The sequence below is a fragment of the Lissotriton helveticus genome, chromosome 10, assembly GCF_964261635.1.
Source record: "Lissotriton helveticus chromosome 10, aLisHel1.1, whole genome shotgun sequence".
Classification (NCBI taxonomy): Eukaryota; Metazoa; Chordata; class Amphibia; order Caudata; family Salamandridae; genus Lissotriton; species Lissotriton helveticus.
Window position 1 is genome coordinate 917166356 of NC_136071.1, and position 19206 is coordinate 917185561.

The window sequence follows — 19206 nt, forward strand, 5'->3', positions numbered from 1 at the left end:
TTACCATCGGATGTTGTCTGGAAAGCGCCGGGATGCCCAAGGGTAGCTGCGCGCTATATAAGATTTTAAATAAATAAATAAATAAATAAATAAAATGTCTGACGTACATTGCATTGTTTTATAAATATGTTTCTTGTGTATGTATGCTTTCAAGATATCTTGCATATCGAATAAAAGCTTTCAACAACAACATACAAACACTCAATAACACACAGCTAAAATACAATACCATTAGCAAAGAAAAAAAAGTTTCAACTTAAAACAAAGGTGAGACCAATTGCATTTCCAATGCTCGTTTTTAAATGTATATCAGCAAATCACTTTTCGCCTTGTGTAAGACGAGCAGCCTTGGCTTTAAGATAACTCTCCAGTTAGTGTGTGAAGAAGTACAACAGGCACAGAGGGTAGAGGTTATCTTCTTTATTGCATGATTCGCATACAGTAACGTCCTATCCACAGGGCACCCAACTACAACTGACTCCTGAGCACTAAGCAACGGAGTCTCAAGCATCAACATTCTAGAGTACATACATTTTCTGCATATAATTAGCTGGCTGGAACACAGTGGCGTGACAGGCGATTACCACATAGTGGTACCTGCTTTTTTATAGCTTTTTCCATTTTTTCTCTCTTTTTTCACTGCAGGTAAAGAACACCGGTTTAAAGCACTGGTTATATGTCAGTTGTCTAGTTTTGATCTCGTGACCCCCACTGTGAATCGTCTTTTAATTCTCCTCTTGATCTCTTCACCACCTGTATAAGATTTTGCACAATCTTTTATTTTAGAAATTGACTGGGCAGGGGATGGTCCCATTGCGCTTTTCCACAAGGCTCATACTGCTAGTCTTTCTTCCATAATTCTTCCAGACTTACCTGGTGCTTTTATTACTGCTGATCACATTTCTTTTCTCACATTTTTCTTCAGGTTCCCAGTGTAGCTCTCACATTTTCCATTCTTTTCTCTTACACATTTTAATTTTGCTTGAACGGTTCCCTCTCTACTCTGCCAATATTTCTTTCATAGTCCTGGATAAACTGTTTTAGGACCTCTAGAGTTTATTCTATGTAATGCAAAAGTGTCTTGGCAGTTATAATTAATTATTTGAAGTTTAAATAAGAATTCCAAGACATACTACAACCAGCATTTTTCAATGTGGCAAAAAATATTGAAAATATTTTTTAAAGAAATGATGCTTGAATAATAATAGAATACAATACTTAAAATGTTGTTACAAAAAGATAAGATTTATGACACTGAAACATACTTAGTAAATATGTTTAGTAACTCACTTAATAACAATATAAATATTAAATTAACATAACATCAGTCATATGTTTAAAAAAGTCAAGAGTTGGGTGAGGGGGTGGAGAAATAGAAAAGATGTTACAGAGAATAGGAGTATCCCTACCACTAAACACATGGTTCCAAAATCAGAAAAACAGGCAAGAAAGAAAAATTCTTAGGGGGGGCAAGCAGTGAAAAAAATAAAAAAATAGCAAAGAAAAGTGCACTTATTTTCTGGAAGGAGGTGTATACTTGGGTTCGAGATTTTTCGCACTTAATATTGAGTGCAGTATTTGTGGTAATGGGACTTTAACTGTGGGGCCAAGCTACTGACGTTCAGCATTTTAGAATTCTTCATTTTCTCAGAGATCCATGCAACTCTAATTTGTTTCGGTCCTATGTCCTGCGATTGTTATACATGATCATCCATTTCAAAGGAGTAGAGGTTTAGGTGTCATTTCACAGCCCTGGATGCTGTTGCTATTGAAATGGCCTGCAATGCAACAACCAGAAATGCTGTAAGTAGTTGCATAGCATTACATTAGAACACAGTCAGCAGAGGGTAAATGTAGGCCTGAGGATAATTATTGAACACATTCCATATAGTGTTACAGATTTTATAAACACAAAAGAATATACAGCTCCTTGGGTCTCTCTAAGCCATGGAGGTTCTCGAGCATAAAAAAATGGGTCATTGTAAATGTAAATGTAAATTGATACTTGTATAGCGCACTACTCACCCGCAAGGGTCTCAAGGCGCTTGTACGAATACCGCTGTGGAACCCATCCTGGCTTTCCCTGTGAGGTGTCCACTCCTGGGCACCCCCAAGGTGGAGGCCAGGCATCCTCAGCGTTGTGGGGGCCGTTGTGGAGATTAAGCAAGCTATTGCCCAGAGTTGCAGAGTGGGACTCCATGATTGGAATAAGCACCGAGGCGAGAATTATCAGGTCCGTGGAATTTTGAGCCCAAGACCCGCCGAGGCGGGGAATTGAACCCTGGTCCCGGGCTAGACCTCTGCATCAGTGTCTGCCGCTCTAACCATTGAGCTTCACTACTTGAGGATTGTTATTACTAACAGAATCCAAATGTGGTCTGTAATTCACAGACGAGGACATTGAGTGGAGGGTTATGTTTGGTTTAGATATACTAAGGTTACATGTGACTCAGGGGGTCTGGTGGAGTCGGTGGCTGCAATGCAATGTGTTTGTTTGGACATAGCATAGTAGGGTCCAGGAGAGAAGCCAGTTTAAAAGGCATCTCTCAATTGGGACTGCCTTAGCAAAGTGTTCTCTCCTCCCACTTAGGAGACCTTAATTCTCCACCAAGGAGTGTTTGTTTTAATTTAAACTATGAGCATAGTCCGACTTTGTGTTTTAAGATCCTTTTTCATCTTGACTGGTATAAGTGGAGTGCTTGAGTGACACTGTTGTATACTCTGGGGCAGTGCTCCTAATAGAAAACTTAATATGACTATCGCAAAATGCACACATATGAAATCTTATGGCTAGAAGCACTATACATGCTGTTGTTTTTCTTTTCTTAAGGGATGTAGAAGGGCTTTTAGTTAAATAGTTGAGTGACTGAATTAGGTTTTAAATGACCTTCTTGAAAAGTACACAGCAAATTGTGTTTCCTAAATGTTTTTTTCTTTGCAAATGATTTTTAAAAAATCAACATTTTATCTATTAAATATGTCTTTAGGGACTACACCTATAGGTGAAGATATTACACTGTTTATTAATTGAAATCAGCAGGGGTTATTTTTGCTGTGAAACTCTAAATCAGTCACGTAGTCTACAGCATATCTCTACAATCTTCAGACTAGGAAAACGTTTTTAGATGGAAGACTTAAGCCTGTACCAGATGAGAACTTTGAGGTTTTGTGCTGGCTACCATTATCGTTTACTAAAGTTTTGGGGCTTGCTTTGCATTTTTTTTAAATACTGCTCAACAACACATTTGAAAACATTTTATAAAAATATAATAACTAAAATTATAATTCGTTTTTAGAAGGGAGTTTGTGAAATAATACAATAATTTAACTCTGCCACGGTACCTATGAGTAGTTTCTCTTCATAGCGGAAAATGCTTGAATGTGCCCATCTGAAAATATTGTAATTTCGGAAATATTGGATACACAGCAAAAAGAGCATGTGCCACAGGAGCCTAAATCAATAGTTTTCTGACAAAGAGCAGAGTATATACTTCTAGAACTCTGCTTTATTTTTCATATTTTTCATAGTGGTAGAATTGTGCAGCAAAATGTGGAATATTATGCCAGATGTCATGCCTCATCCAGGAGATTCCAGTCCCAGATGCCCTGTCTAAGTTACATTCTATGATCTTTCTAAGGTGATCGGTATCAATTACACATGATCTTGAGTGAACTGAGTATTGTTTGTTGTACCCACCAGCACAAATCTTTGCTATTTAGGGCCCTAATTTCCATATTGCAGTTGAAAAGCAGACCATAATCTGTTGTGACGCTAATTGAAGAGCTCTCTGCTACGTACTCACATGGTGTAATGTTTTCTTTGTAGTAGAGTCTATACTCCAAAGAATTTAGATTCTTTCTGAGTGCTGCTGCCGGACCATCAACGGGGTTTACAAATGGCCAACACCACTGAAATAATGTAATTTGTTTCCATAGATGCAGCACTGATGTGGTCATCTTGTACCAACACTAGTTTGGTACTAGGCATTATTTTATTGAGAACATCTTGTGCCCCTGTTTTCATCTTGTAAGGGTTTGTTAGATAAGATTTTACAGCGAGTGTGTCCTTATTCAGCGAAGACATTAATTACTAATAGAAATAGATACAACTGAAAGTGTACAGAGCCCTTCACTAGGGATGGATATGACTGCTTATTGACCCACTTTGGTGCTCCTGGAGGTATGCAGTTAGGGTAATGCTATGCCCCAATCCTTGCGTATCTTAATGCTATGCCTTTGCTGTTTTGTTGCCTCTATTCGTTGGTAATCTGTTCCAAACTTATGCTGAGTGTGTACTGGCACAAACAAAAATTGTTTAACTGTAAAAACCATGACCAATTGTGGATCACAGTTGAGTGGGCCTGAAATGTTGCAGTTAGAGGAAGAACATATGCCGGACCACTGGAATTATGCAATACTTTGGACATGGGGTTTCCATATAATTATGGATTTGCCACATTTGCCTAATGATCAGTTATATGCTGCATAATTTGCAGGTGTTCACAAAAAATAGTTTGTTGCCCACACGGATCAAAAGTTTCTAGAAGCTCTGCAACACGTGTTGCAACACAGTGAAAGCCGCCTCACAAAGGTTGACTGGTCACCTTGCAATTGCTTGTTGATGTATTTGGGTGATAACTTGGCACTAGTGAGGTAAAACACATGTCCTGACAATATTATCATGTAAAAATGACAAAATAATGAAATAATTTGGTCACAAAATCTGACACATTATACCACATAATTTGACTTCTCTTGCCACATATTGTGGTTTTCCTCTGCCTCATGACTCCAAAGGCCCTGAATTATATGCTATAGTGGTATAATGTGCACCATGTGCTGGCACAAAAGTGGTCACTGGCCATATTGTTTAAGGTTCGTAAATAATTCCAGAAGATCCCTTAGATGGACCTGTAAAAACCCTACATTCCTCTTTGTACAATAGAAGTGAGCATTGGCTGCAGTCTAGACTTCAAGCAGGTAACCAGTCCTTCTTTTCTCCTTCTGCAGATCCAGAACGAGGAGAGCGTTCTTCTCTTTCTAGTGGTGTGGACTGTGACTGAGATAACTCGCTACTCCTACTATACTTTCAATCTACTCAACCATTTGCCATACTTCATCAAATGGGCCAGGTGGAAATGTTTTGCAGTTTAGTTTCTTACTGTTCTGTGCATGGCTGCCTGTTGCGTGCACCGCTAACTTGCTAACTTTCATGGAGCATGAGGTGTGAGGTGGCTGTATACTAACCACTATGTTTATTCAGAGGATATGGCAAGCATTTCATAATCATTGAGCTTTATTTTTAATAATCAAAACACTGACAAACAACACCCAGGTGCTAGGTAAGGAAGCTCTGTCCTGGTATTTTTGCCTTCAGTCGAACAGTTAGTGAAAGGCCTCTCTCAGTCTGGTCATCGTGGTGCATCTGGGCATTAGCTTCGAGTGGAGATTCAAAATGGCGAGCACGGCCTAGAGTGTAGACCATGGAGTTTGAATGCAGGTGCTCTATATCTAAGTGACTTTACAAACATCAGAAAGCAAGGTCAACGATCAAAGCGTCATTGTTACCTGCCTCTTCTGTTCGGCCACCTTTGGTCAGTGAGGGACCCCCACAGCACTATCCAGACCCTGCCTGAAAATATAAAATTTAAAAATACAATCATACCGTGCTGCAGTAAACTGCTAACATTATCAGATGGTCTCTATGGTTTGTTGAGAGAGACCCAGGACCTTTTCCCATGTAATTTCACGTAATTTATCAAGGGATAGTAAATTTGCACAGTTATTATGTAATTCTTTTAGTTTCTTATCCTTGCAGTGCCTAGCGGGTTTTTACAGGAGGGAGAAAGTGCACTATGGCGCCTTTCTCCCCTTGCAGATAGACCCGGGAATGGTTAGTTTAAAATCTTTGGGCCTTATTTAAAGTTGGGTAACTGCAGGACATCCGCCAAAATGTGGCTGATGTCCCTTTCACCATGGTAAGAATGCACTGATGTCAGGTGCACTCTGAAGATGGTGGGCGGACCATCTGGCACTTTTTGGAAACGCTAATAATGGCCCTAAGAGTCTGGGGGTGGAGTTTAAGGGGCGGATTGCAAAACATTTTCCTCCTTACCCATAAAATCAGGCTTTCTCTACACAGGCAGATCTCTCCTTCATGTAGGTTCAATGGCAAAGTGCTCTCCATCTTTTGGCCTGTTTCACCTGAGAGTCATATGTGCATATCCAGATGCCCTGCCCCTTTGTGACGTCACTATTATTATTCATATTAATAAAGATTATTGGTCCCTTCTTTCCAGCACACTGAACACATAGTTCACTTCAAGAGTCCCTGGTTCACTCTAAGCAAGATGGTCTCAAATTAGAAGCTATTAAAGAATGTCACTGTTTTGTTCTGGGTGCCCATTGTGTTGCTCTGTTACGTACAGAGGGCAGCTCAGTGTACAGGAGACAAATCGCATTATCACTCGCTAGATTACAATTTGTATTGTAATATTGCAGCCTTCCCCTGCAGTTTTTCCAACGCAGACTAAAGTGTATTTACACTGAGGTCTACTCACAAAGACATTTTGCTGTAGGTAAGGTAGTATTTCTGTAGTAATTTTGACTTACTCTTATATGCTTTTGTGAAACAGATCACCTAAAATGGAAATAAAATAGGAATATTGAGGGACCATTTACATACAGTTAATATAAACAGAAAGAACCGTACCCTCTTTGCACTTTTTGCATACAGGGAGTTAGACTTTTTGGGCTGATTCAGAAAATCATGTAAAAGAGTAATTATGTAGTTCTATATCCAGGGCCCTTAGTTTGCTTTTTTCTTAACGGTTTACATTTCAATAGGCCAGTATTTTGCTATACAGTTGTCTGGTTGGTTCATTATTCTGATATATGGATTAACGAGTTGCATGCTTTTGGTTGCTTAAGATGATGGTTTTGTTCGTGGGGTCGTGTCTTTATAGTTAAATGTTTGCATACAATATGTGTATGGCTTTAAACAGTAAAGGTTCACTCAGACCGTGATGGCATATGTTATCCTAAAGAGCAGAGGAATGCTTATAATAGTTGTCCTATGAAGACCATCATTTAGGCTAGATCGAATGAATTATCAGTTTTGCATCACATGTGGAACCTCACTAGAATGATCTATGACAGCACACCAGAAACTGTATTTAAAATAAACTGTGAAAACTGCCTCAGGCTACTTGTGTAGAAACCTCAAATTGACTCCCACACCCCTCTCAGTTTTCATGTACATCAGGCCCATGGATGCAAGCAGTTCAAATGAGTGCATGACATTAGGGGATTGTTGTTCCCAGCTTGCATCAAGCACCTTTCAGCCATGAGGTTCGAACAACTCCCCAATTTTGCCTACAACAGCCACAGCAGAGTTTCTTCATCTCTAAAACAAGGAAATCCTGGTCTCCTCTTTTTCCCTCTTGTTCAGTGGTGCAGTGTGCTTATTGCAGATTCATCACGAGGACAGGCGAGTTTGTCACTGGTGTGTACTCTTAAAACAATCCTTTCATTTAACTAAAGAATCCAGAACCCATTTTTCTTATAGTATGCTGTATTTCCTGTTGTGAGATTAGTGTATTTTGCCAGAGGAATTCTTACTGAGCCTGTTCAGTAAATTCTAAAATGGTAGAATGTTTTCTTTGCAATAAAGGGTTCTTCTTATACCTTAGGCCTATGTTAGGACGCAAACCGGAGCGTCCACGCTACGCTTTTAGGATCGTTCCGTTCTTCGAACTACAACCCCCAGGACAACCTCGCTAAGAACTACGCTACCCAGAAGGCAACGCACGGAGCATGCGCAGTTCGCGCCGACATAAAACGGACCATGGACGCAGAGGACGGCGTCGGATATTCCGTGTTCGTGGTTTCGGAACACAGCGCCTGAGCCTCTGACAAGGTGAGAAGGTGAGACCTTACTTCCTGGACTTCTTCTTGGTTTCCCAGAGTTAGCGAAGCAGGGGAAGCGACCGCGCTCTACTGGCTACGGGTCCCGCTATCCGTTGTTTAGACCCAGCGGTTTGGAGCCGCAGTCCCCGCTCGAGGGTAATCGAGCAGGACCAGGGCTAGCCTTTTGTTTACGTGTTTTGGCCTCCGTTGGAGAGTGTCGGGACCGACACTAATGCGGAGGACGAGATCAGGCGTAGAGACTTACAGTGCTGCTGAAGCCCTACACGAGTACTCGAGTGGCATTGTCGGCCACTGCTTAGCACGGTGCCCTCTGTTGGTGAATGCCGGGACCGGCATTCGTGCAGAGGACGGTTTGACGGATAGGTCTCGAATTAACACGGGGTGTCTTCAACCCTGTAACGGACCGTTGCTGCATTGTTTCCCTCTGGCAGTACTTTGATTTATTAAATCTGGTTTACGCAACCCAACAGGTCTGTACTGTTTCATTGCACTGACAAGGTCGTCAGGGTGGTGTTCGTAACGTACCCGATCCTGAGGAACCAGGGTATTACAGCCTAATCCTTCGTAGTATACATCCTATCCACCATTGACTGAAGTGTTGTACAGTGATTCCAGTCCAGGTCTTGCGGAGTGAACACGTGAGCTGAAGCAGCAGGGGTGGTAGCAGCGGCGGCGGTGAAGCGGCAGCGGGAGGCCAGAAGAACCGAGAAACTGCGAACCGCGAGAAACCGTGAGCCGCACCAGCAAAGCCGCACCAGCAAGCTGCATCAAATGCCACAGCGAATGTCAAGGATCGTAACAGGAGCGGCACAGGAATTGTAGTAGGATTGTCACATAGAGGCTGCAGCGTGGAGTCGTGGGAATCGCAGGAGGCTGCGAGGGGGCTACAGCGGTCCTTGCCCAGCGGTCCCTGCCAGAAGAGTGGATTCCCTGCCACAGGCATCACTTTTCACCGAGTGCAGTGAGCAGCGAGTGCAGTGAGTGCTTTGTGGGAGCAGGAGACGGAGATCTCCCCGCTTAGAACACTGTGGTCTTACTTAAGCTCAGCCTCAACCTCAGTGGCGGCGTTGACCTGGTTTTGGCACCAGGCACCAGCTAAGTCCAGCAAGCAACCTCAGCAACCCGAGGTGAAGCACTAGCCGAGCGCGACTGTATGCGGCTGTGTACGGCTGAGCCCCAAGGTCGCTAAAAACCTATTGCCTAACTGCCGTCTCTTGCCCACGCAACCCCCTCGGCACTAGCTCCCGGGACCCAGCCCTTGTCTCTGCTCAAGGCCCCCGTGCAGAGTGCAGTGCTGAGCTGTCTCTCGGAGGGGGTCTCACGGCAAGCTGAGCAGAGTGTGTGGGGTAGAGCGAGTAGAGCGGCTGTAGGTGAGGTGCATGGCAGGGTGCTCAGTTGGTGCTGCATTGTGCTGGAGTTGGTGGTGCATTGGCGTGAGTTGGCCCCCGCACATACCGCACACAGTGCCCTGTGCACCTTTTGTGTTCCTGTGTTCTGTGCCCACCACTCTATTACCACGGCTACGGTAGACAGTACAGACAGTACAGGCAGGAGCACCACGGGAACAGTAGAGGCATTCTAGCCTCACGGCAAATGGACAAAGCGGCAAGAGCAAGCAGAGATAGCATCTAAGAGGTCGTTCTCACCTCACCTCATCACCAGCCTCGGCCCGCTGTGCTCTCACACCTCCCTTCACATCTCCTCTGCTCATCTTACCTCACCTTACCACACCTTATCATCGTCGTTACCATCACCCACTACCACTTATTGGACTTGCAATTGCTAGATCGGCACAGATTGCACAGACCTGAGCAGAATAAGGATAAGGGAATAAGAAGAGGAAGAGAACAACAGGGAAAAAGGAAAAAAAGAGCAGAGCAATGAGGTCAGGGAAGTCAAGGAACTATGCGGCTCCCGCTAACCCCCCCAAAAGAACAAGGAGTGTAAATACAAACCTCAAGAAAGATCTAATGAAGGTCAGATATGAAGACAAGGGGAAAAATGAGGGAAGGAAGACGAGGAGGGAGAACTTCCTTTGATTTCCCACCTGCTTACAAGCCCCAAATGTTTGTTAGACACGAAGTCGAGAGGGACCGCAAATGCACTCACAGTGAGTAAATCCGGCTTCAAGCCTAAAATCTACACAAAGTTCTTATTCATTAAAGATGTCGGCTCTGCCCTTTGCCTAAATAGTCTCAACACAAGTGATCTGCCAACCCCACTACAACCAAGTAAGGCAACCCCCTTGATGCAACAACCACCGGCGGGGCCGGAGAGGGATCCGGCCAACCTCAGAGAAGGGAGGAACAGTGTGGAAGAGGCTGCACTTGCGAGCAAAGATGAGCAGAACAAGGGACCAGAAAGAAGGGCCTCATGGAGCCAAACTGCGCAGGATCAGAGATGCAGACAGGAGCTGGCAGACTAAAGTCTAAAGACAAACCCAAATGGCTGTGGACACGAAGGCAAAAAGGAGAACAAAAACGTGGGTCCAGATGCGATCACAAGCCCCAATTTCGTTCCAATAGAAATTGGAAGAGGAGTCCCACAAGTTTTTACTATCACACAGATGGAGAACCCTTCGAACCCTTAGAGCGCTCAAAGGGTGGACAAGGACCACCCGGAAATCCTAAGACAAGATGGGCTGGAGGCAGCAGCAACCTGGGGGTCTAGGTACCACATCCCGCAGGGCAAGGGCGAAGCGCAAAACAATGAACACATGCAGCACAGCGACTTATCAACGCAAACAGAGCCAGCACTTTGCAACTACACTACCATAATGCCATAGGACAGGCTGTCGATGCAAGAACTTAAGAGAACGAGAGTAGCTGCAACAGTAAAAGACACCGAAGAAGTGAGGCAACCAAACACTATAATCACACAGGAAGCCATAGTGCAGGGACAGCATGCACCTCAAACAAATGACCAACAACATGAGCAAGTACAGCTAGGAGGTGGCTCAAGTCAAATCGAAACTGACCCTCCCAGCCCATTCACTTCAACTAATACACCATCTAAACCATTTCAGGTCAACGATTCTGAAACCACGTATCTCACCCCCGAGGAGTGGGAAGAATTGGTAGCATCCTACCCGGCGGCCACTCTGGGGGAACTGCCAGGAGGGACCAAGAGCGCAACTAACGCAAACTCTGGGAAGGAAACATCAAAAGCAAAAGAAGATATTTGGACATCGCTCTTGCACACAATGCAACTATTGGTAAATGCCATCCAAAACCAGTCAAACAAGATGGATCTTCAACTTTGCGTCCTTAATTCCTTGTCAATATTTGTCGCCAACATTGACAGCAAGTTAGCAGAGCTGAACAACTTGGTTAAAAGGGTGCAAGCAGAGACCCAATTTATACAACTTAACTGTTCCTGCATAACAATTGTCGACCAACTGGCAACACTCCCAACGGCAATGGACAATCTCCTCTCTGATATTAGGGAGGCCGTAAAAAACAACCGATAAGATAGTTCTGTCAAGAAGAGAAGTGGAATGAGCATGCCATTGCTAGCAGGAAGTCACAAAACTAACAAATAATCCAGGGTCTGTTCAAACAGCTATCTGACCTTAAAAGAGTAAAGAAACTGGCCACCTATGTCAGCAGGAGTAAAACGATAAGGAATACAGAGAGTTAAAGAATGAGAAGACCCTTAATCGAGTTTGGATTCCCATCACTCACCAAGGTGATTGTTATCATCATTTGGGTTTCCAACCAACCTACCATTTACCCTCTTGATCATAGAGCTATAATAGGTAGATTGTGTCCTCCGAAGAGTCACAAAGAGGAAACAGAAGGACATAAAGAAGTTTAACTATCATCCAGTCTATGAGAACAATCCCAAAATATGTGTTCGAGCGAGTGAGTGCAGTGCAAAAGGTATGAACGTGATTAACCCCTTCCCTGCTGTCGTTGGCCTTCGCGAGCACTACCTCGCTGGTGCTGCGAACGTCCAACGGCCGACGCGGCCCCGCCCATTTTGCGGAACCGCCGCACTGCCGCGAAATCACGGCCGTAGCTAAGGGGTTAAAATAGGAATTGAAAAAGAGAGAAACTATATTTATTAGGATATCAATTGCAATCCTAGTTAAAAACAGTGCAAATATAGCAGTTTCAAAAACAGCTGCTATCAAAAGCGCTTTTGATAGCAGCTATTTTTGAAAGTCGACCCAAGAACTACAGTCGATTAGGGAAACCACAGGTGCAAAGAAGATAACGCTCAATACCAGTCAGCAAAATGAAGGAAGCCAACCTCCACTAACTATAAACACAATGCCACTGGATGAAAACTCACAAAAAGAAACCTCGCTGGAACATTTTCAACCTGGAAAACACGGGCGAAAGTAGAAAAGGAAGTGACGAAATCAAAAGAAAAAAACAATGACAACAGCTTGGGGCAAGGGCAACACTAGTGTGAACATGACACCTGATCTATCACAAGATAGGCTGGTTCAGATGAGAGATGATACAGAATGGAATACAATCCACAAGAAACTAGAAACCAGGAAGGGAGGGAAAAACCCGAAAGAAAAACCCCTCAAGAAAGTCCCTCCCAAAAAATGGAAGAAAGGCGCTCTTGAGGGAGCCCCCAATGGGCGGCAACTGCAGCAAGCCCTACTGGACGAGAACCAATTCACAAGAACGAAATGAGTGCTCAAAGACAAGTAGGAACGTCATAGCTTAGGGGAGGACCCTATTATCGCGCAGAACAGCCCAACACAAGATAAGGGCAAACAGGCACCGCCACAATAGTCTTCCACCCGGAGTACAAATCAAAGGGCACAATAGATACTCTAAATAGAGGGAATACATTACGCCTACTGAAAACTATTGACAGCCTTTAAAACATATCCTCTACTGACCTGGAGTCAGTAGAATTTATAGAACTGCTGGGACACTTAGGGGTAGAAGCAACAAAAAAGGTATGGGCCACAGCAGAATTTCCTGAGAGACTGCTAAAAGAACAAGCAAAGTTTAACTCATGGGGAATAAAACTTCGACCATTCTTAAAACCGAAATATCCGGATCCTCTGACCCTTGATAGCCAGCAAAAGAAAGAGAACAGACAGCCCAATCTGAACTCAGTACTACGAGGGGCTCGAAGTAACACCCCTGAGAACTTAGTCCACCAAGAACAGTCTTACAAGAGACCACCTGTCAATAATAGCCCAACCTCGCAAGACTGGAGTTGGCTCCCCAGGACCCTACACGTCAAATTAAAAAATCAATGACAAAGTAAAGCCAAAGCTGGGAACATGCTCAACGACTTCAACCTGTGCTCCTGGAACATCAACGGCCAAGGAGACAAGCTAACTGACTCGGAATTAAACATCTATTTGCAAAGATTTGACATCATCACACTGTAAGAAACCTGGTCCGATACTCCACCAGCATTGTCGGGCCATAACCTGAACTTTCTGCTGCCTACACAGAGCTCATTGCTCAGCCACAAGAAGGGAGGCCTTGCAACATACAGCTCGCTAAAGACCATTGTTACAATAGTGCCCATGGCTTACAAGCTAGCCCCTCTGATCGCAATGCAAGCACTGCAACTGACATCTCGAGAGCAGAACAAAAAAGAGGACATCGTTCTAATAAACCTCTACCTACACCCCCGGGAAAAAAACAAGGGAGCACAGCAGCTGAAGAAAGAACTTATAAAATTACGAAAAACTGAGAAAAGCAACAGCTTAATCATCAGCGGGGATTTCAACTTAAATATGCTAGCAATTCAGCCTCAGGTATTACTGAAGATGAGGATCCCTATGTTTGGGAGACAAGCCACCAACACAACACCTCGGGAGGCAGAAGCTCGATAACAACCAGGAGACTCCTGGCAACACTAGAAGAGCTGGGCCTCCGAGCACTCAACGGTAGATTCTCAGGGGATCCTTTCCAAGCAGCTACATTTCATAGCACTAAGGCTAACTCTACAATTGATTTTACATTCCTCTCTCATAGCCTGTATCAAAGGGCAAGAGATTTTCATATTGGCTCAATGAACTACAGTGACCACCTCCCTCAGGAAACCATGATCGAGGCTCCCACAATATTAAGCCCCTCCCCACCGCCAACACACTAGGCGCAGAATATTCAACAAATGAAAGGCGGATAAAGTACAAAACTAATGACCCTCAAAGTCTCCTATCCCAAGCGAAACAAGTATTAGGAGAGGCACAAACAGAAACTACAGTCTTAATCGAGAGTTGGGAGCTGTTTACAAAAACATTACGAGACAATTCCGGAACAAAAAAATAATTGTAAGGACTGACGGAACGGCCAAAGTCTCGAAACATAAGAGCCATCAAAATTTTAGAAACAACACCCAGCAAAAAAAGTTAAAGACCTTGATTAATCATACTCTCCGAAGAGTAAGGATAAATCCCGCTGCACTTCAAACGCTGAGACAGTTAAAAGAAATCCGTAGGAAATTAATCTGGCTACTCAAACTCAAAAAAAAAAGCTGATGAGGGCTTCTGGGGAAAACTCCTATACGACGCCAACACGAATTATAGCGCGCAGTTTTGGCAAAAGATCAACAGTTTGATCAGTGAGCAAAGTCAGAGGATCGAATCCTATGCCACTGAAGAGGCTTGGACAACTTTTCTTGGCGCACATCTGAATGAAACCCATGAAGCTTGGAAAAAGTCATACAATCTCCAAAGTGTGGACATCTCAACATAAAGAAGATCTTGTACAAAATCAGGAATTTCCAATTACGAACGCACAGATATGTAAAAGAATCTCAAAAGGGAGACGCAAGGGTGCACCAGGTCCAAATGGTATTCCCCCAATCGTGTTTAAACAAGAGCCGGAGTATTGGGCCGCCGTCTTCAAACCAATGTTTTAAAAAATCCTGCAGCCTCAACAATCACACGATCCTGGAGGGGAGCAATTATCTCCCCAATTTTCAAAAAAGGAGATAGGAACGACCCAAGAAGCTGTCGCCTTATAGCCCTACTTGATAATGAGGTGAATTACTACGAGGGCCTCTTACTCCAGATGCTAACATCTTGGGTGGAAGACACAACAGCAATTCCATACAATCAAACAGGCTCCTGCAAAAACATGGGGACGACCACTAACATACTAGCCCCATTGCTTTTGATTGACTCCGCACTTGCGGCAAAACAACCTTTATACTTGTGCTATATTGACTATAGCACTGCCTTTTACCATGTCAATAGAAACATGCTGTGGCAAACATTAAAGAAAATGAAAATTCCCCTGCTGCTGTTAAACTAATTAATCCTCTTGCACGGTAATACCTGGGTCCAGGTCAAACTAGGCACAGGGAATTTTTATCTAGGAAGATCCCTACAAGCACAGGGGTAAAACAAGGACGCGTGCTTGCACCAACATTATTTAATCTTTTCATGGCTGAACTGTCAATCTTGCTGAACTAAAGTAATTCCCATGCACCAAGCTGTCCAATTTATTCTACGCGGGTGATCTGGTGCTGATCAGCCGGACTCCGATAGGCTTACAGCGACTGTTGGACATCACATCGCAATATTCTAAAACAAACAAACTCAGAATTAATCAAGAAAAAACTAAAGTGATGTGCATCACTAATCGTAAAAAGAAAACAACGGTACTTGGACTCAAGGAAGCTGGATGTCGCAAGCAAATACAGATACCTGGGCGTTATTCTAAATTCCAAGGGCAGCTTTAAGCCACAATGCGAGAAAATAAAAAAGAAAGGATTAATGACTGCGGTATCTTTAAGAAACCTAAACAATAAGATCACTGGACCAAGCCTCCTCCTCTAATAAAGGTGATTCAGGCAAAACTGATCCCATCTATCACCTACGGAAGCGAAGCGATGAGAGGAAGGGATGCTGAAACGGTAGATGGTATGGTAACAAGAGCATTGCGCATGATCTTTGGATTGCCGAGGTACACATCACCTGTGCAGATTAGGCTCGAATTTGGCTCGCAAAGCAGCAGCTGGCAAGCAAAGGAGTATATTTAAAAAGCTGGCACAAAATAAACAGGGGAGAAGCAAAAATACTCAACGCTCTTCTGTGGAAGGAATTGCAAACTAAAGAAAACTGACCTGCAAGGCTTTACCTGGAGGACGCCCTTGGTGGGTTTAAAAAAAGCAGTAAATAACATCGTCAAAAAAGAATCTCTCTTGCAGGACAAAGCCTTACTGGCGGAGCGAGCACATGGCTGGCTAACCAATCTTACACCAAACTCAGGCCCCAAACATATCTTCAGACTAGCTTCACCAGACGTTTTTGAAATTTCGCCTAGGACTGTTGCCCTCTGTAAACCACCTGGCCCTTGGCTGCGTCCCTCAATGCCAGCAAAGTGCCGCCTTTGTGGCAACGGCAAAGAAAACATCATACACCTTATCACCATCTGTAAGGATCTGCAACAAGATCGGCGGAAATTTTTGAGACCACTCTTAAACAAAAAACAGATAAGGTCATGCAGGCAAGCAGTCCTGGCATGCTTCTCCAGTGATAAAGTCCAAATGAGCTGCCGACTGGTAAAATATCTTGAAAGAACAAACAGAAAAAGTCAAATCGGTTTGGCTGTAGAGCAGAAGCCAGCACCACAGCCTGCATGAAGAAGGCAGGGCATTCACACTAGCGAAAAAGCAGGAAGGACAGTGTCGGAATCCAACATTTGTACCCTTAGAGCCAAAATAATTGGATGGCAACGGGGGCTCAGCTGGCATTTTGGTGTCCATTGAGCTTTATTGCTACAAAGCACAAGCTCACGTGGAGGATAACTTTTTGTTACTCAGGCAGATTATGGACTGCAAAAATTAACTGAATTTGAATGGGAATGTAGATTAGCCCAACCATGCAAAGTTTTTCTTTTTTTAAAATTTTTTAAATTTTTTTTTTTATAAAAAGTTTTATTTTTTCCTTGCAAGCAAATCAGATACATATTACACAAGCATAATAGAAAAGAACAAAGAAGAAAAATAATAAGAAAAAAGAAGAAAGTACATTACAGTTCTACAAATACTCAAATCATCTAATTTTTGAATTCTAATGTATAAGTTCCATCCTTAACTAATGCTAAACCCATAATAATTTCAACCAAATTGAATTTAACACCTTATTTTAAAACATACAGAGGAATCTAGCGCAGACAATAACAATGAGTACAAAAATTTTTCCTCTCACCCCCACGCCTAATTGTCCTTTCTTTGCAACTCTTTCCATTTACATAATGGCTCCCAAATTCTTCTCCCCAGACGTCTTCCTCTCCTCCCTTTTCGAGCATAGATTTTTTCCTCTATATTATATGCATACAGAGTATTTGCCAGCCAACTTTGCAGTTTCGGAGGATTTTTATCTAGCCAAGCCCTGGCTATTGTCAGTCTATAAACAGCCATTATTACAAACAGAAATTCAGTATACTGATCCTGCTCCCGATCAGACACACCTAACATAATCCAAGCTGGTGTAAGAGAAATCACAATGCCCATAGACCTTGCCAAAAACCCCTCAATCTCATTAATCAGTGTTTGTATTTGGGGACATGTTGCAAAGATGTGTATACTATCTGCTTCCAGCGCATTACAACGGGGGCAGTTAATTCCTGTATTCCCCCCCCATTTTGCAATCCTTGCAGGCGTGAAATACAAAAAATATAATGTTTTGTAATGTTGGGACTGTAACGGGGCTGCACATAATATTGTACATCCTAAGTTCAAAGAATCAAAAAACAAGTTACTTTCAACTCCTAGTTTGTCTGCCCATTTCTTACTGAATTTGCCTAAGTCATCCTGCTTTTCTTTCAGCAGGGTTGCGTAAAAAGACTTAATTGTGCAATCCCCCATCAGCTTTATTTTCTCCATTATTTCTATTTTGTTAAAGCCTGCTGGGCCTCCCACTTTATTTTAAAAAAAACTTCTGATCTGTAAGTACTTGAAAAAAACCCTGTTGTGTATGCCATATGTGTCTCTTAAATCCGAAAACTGCTTAAAACCCTCCTGTGAAAATAGATCGCCTATTTGCGTAATCCCCCTTAAAGCCCACTCTGCCATTGTGTAATCGGCAAATATTTCCTCTGGGAATGAGCTGTTGTTAATCAGAGAGACATACCTATTATACCTCCCCATCTTGGCTTTCTTTAAGAAAGCATTCCATACCGTGACTGCCGCCTTAACAGTTTTAAATCTGGTTCTCTTAAAGTAACTATAATCTGTACATTTTAAAAAACAATTATGAACATTTACCCCTAGTGCAACAGCATAGACCTCCGTAGACATATTATGCATTCTTACATCATCAACATTGCCTCCAATAAGTCCTTGTATATATTGCAAAACCGTCGCCATATAATATAAACGGAAATCTGGTGCACCCCAGCCCCCTTTTTCCCTAGGAAGTGTCATATACCTGTAGGCCCTCTGGGTCTTACCGTGTGCCCAGATAAACCTATTACAAATAGCCTCAATACCATTAAACCAGCTAGCTTCAATCAACAAAGGTACAGCCCTAAATACGTACAAAAATTTAGGTAAAATCATCATTTTAATAATATTTGTGCAGCCTACCAGTGACAAGTGCAAATTGTTCATTTTTTCCAGATCTCTTTTAACTTGAGCTATCAAAGGATCCAAGTTCTTTTTAACAATCTTATCTATTTCTGCTGTGATTTGTACCCCCAAGTAAGTTGCCATACCCGTCACTCTGTCATCATTACATATTACCCACTGGTTTTTGACGATCTGCGTTTTAGTGATGTTCAAGCTGTACCCTGAAAACTGACCAAATCTCTCAGCTTCATCTTCAATTGCCCTAATGGCAACCGTGGGTACTGCGGTCAGGATGGCGACGTCATCCGCGTAAGCTAATGACTTAAATCTACAACCATTGAGAACTAACGGTGGAATCTGCTCATTACTTTCCAACTTGCGTATATAAGGATCAAGATATAAAGCGAAGAGCAAAGGAGAAGAAGGACATCCTTGCCTTGTGCCTCTCTGGATATTAACTGCTGTTGAATAGCCTCTATTGATTCTTATCTTGGCAATCGGGTTTATGTATAAAGTCTGCAGGGCCTTTATAAAGCCTGGTCCTATACCATGCCAACTCAAAACATCCCACAAATACCTCCAAGAGACCCTATTGAACGCTTTTTCGGCGTCAAGAAACACCGCTGCCATTGGGACTTCTAGGATGCTTGCTACATCAAATGCCGTAATCACTTGTCTGGTGTGCTGAGTTGTTCCCTTCCCTGGAATAAATCCATGTTGAGAAGGAATAACCAATGATTCAATTACCCTGGATAACCTTTTTGCCAA

The 19206-nt window shown here is 42.9% G+C and overlaps 1 protein-coding gene across 2 annotated transcripts in view; it reads left to right on the forward strand.

The window, feature by feature from the left end:
* The window catches only part of HACD1 (3-hydroxyacyl-CoA dehydratase 1), a 163626-nt gene that overhangs the window by 90281 nt on the left and 54139 nt on the right, over positions 1 to 19206 (forward strand). For both annotated transcript variants that reach the window (XM_078663573.1, XM_078663572.1), the window contains exon 5: positions 5011 to 5132. In XM_078663573.1, coding sequence (XP_078519699.1) covers positions 5011 to 5132 — 122 coding nt within the window. The remainder of the gene's footprint in view (positions 1 to 5010; positions 5133 to 19206) is intronic.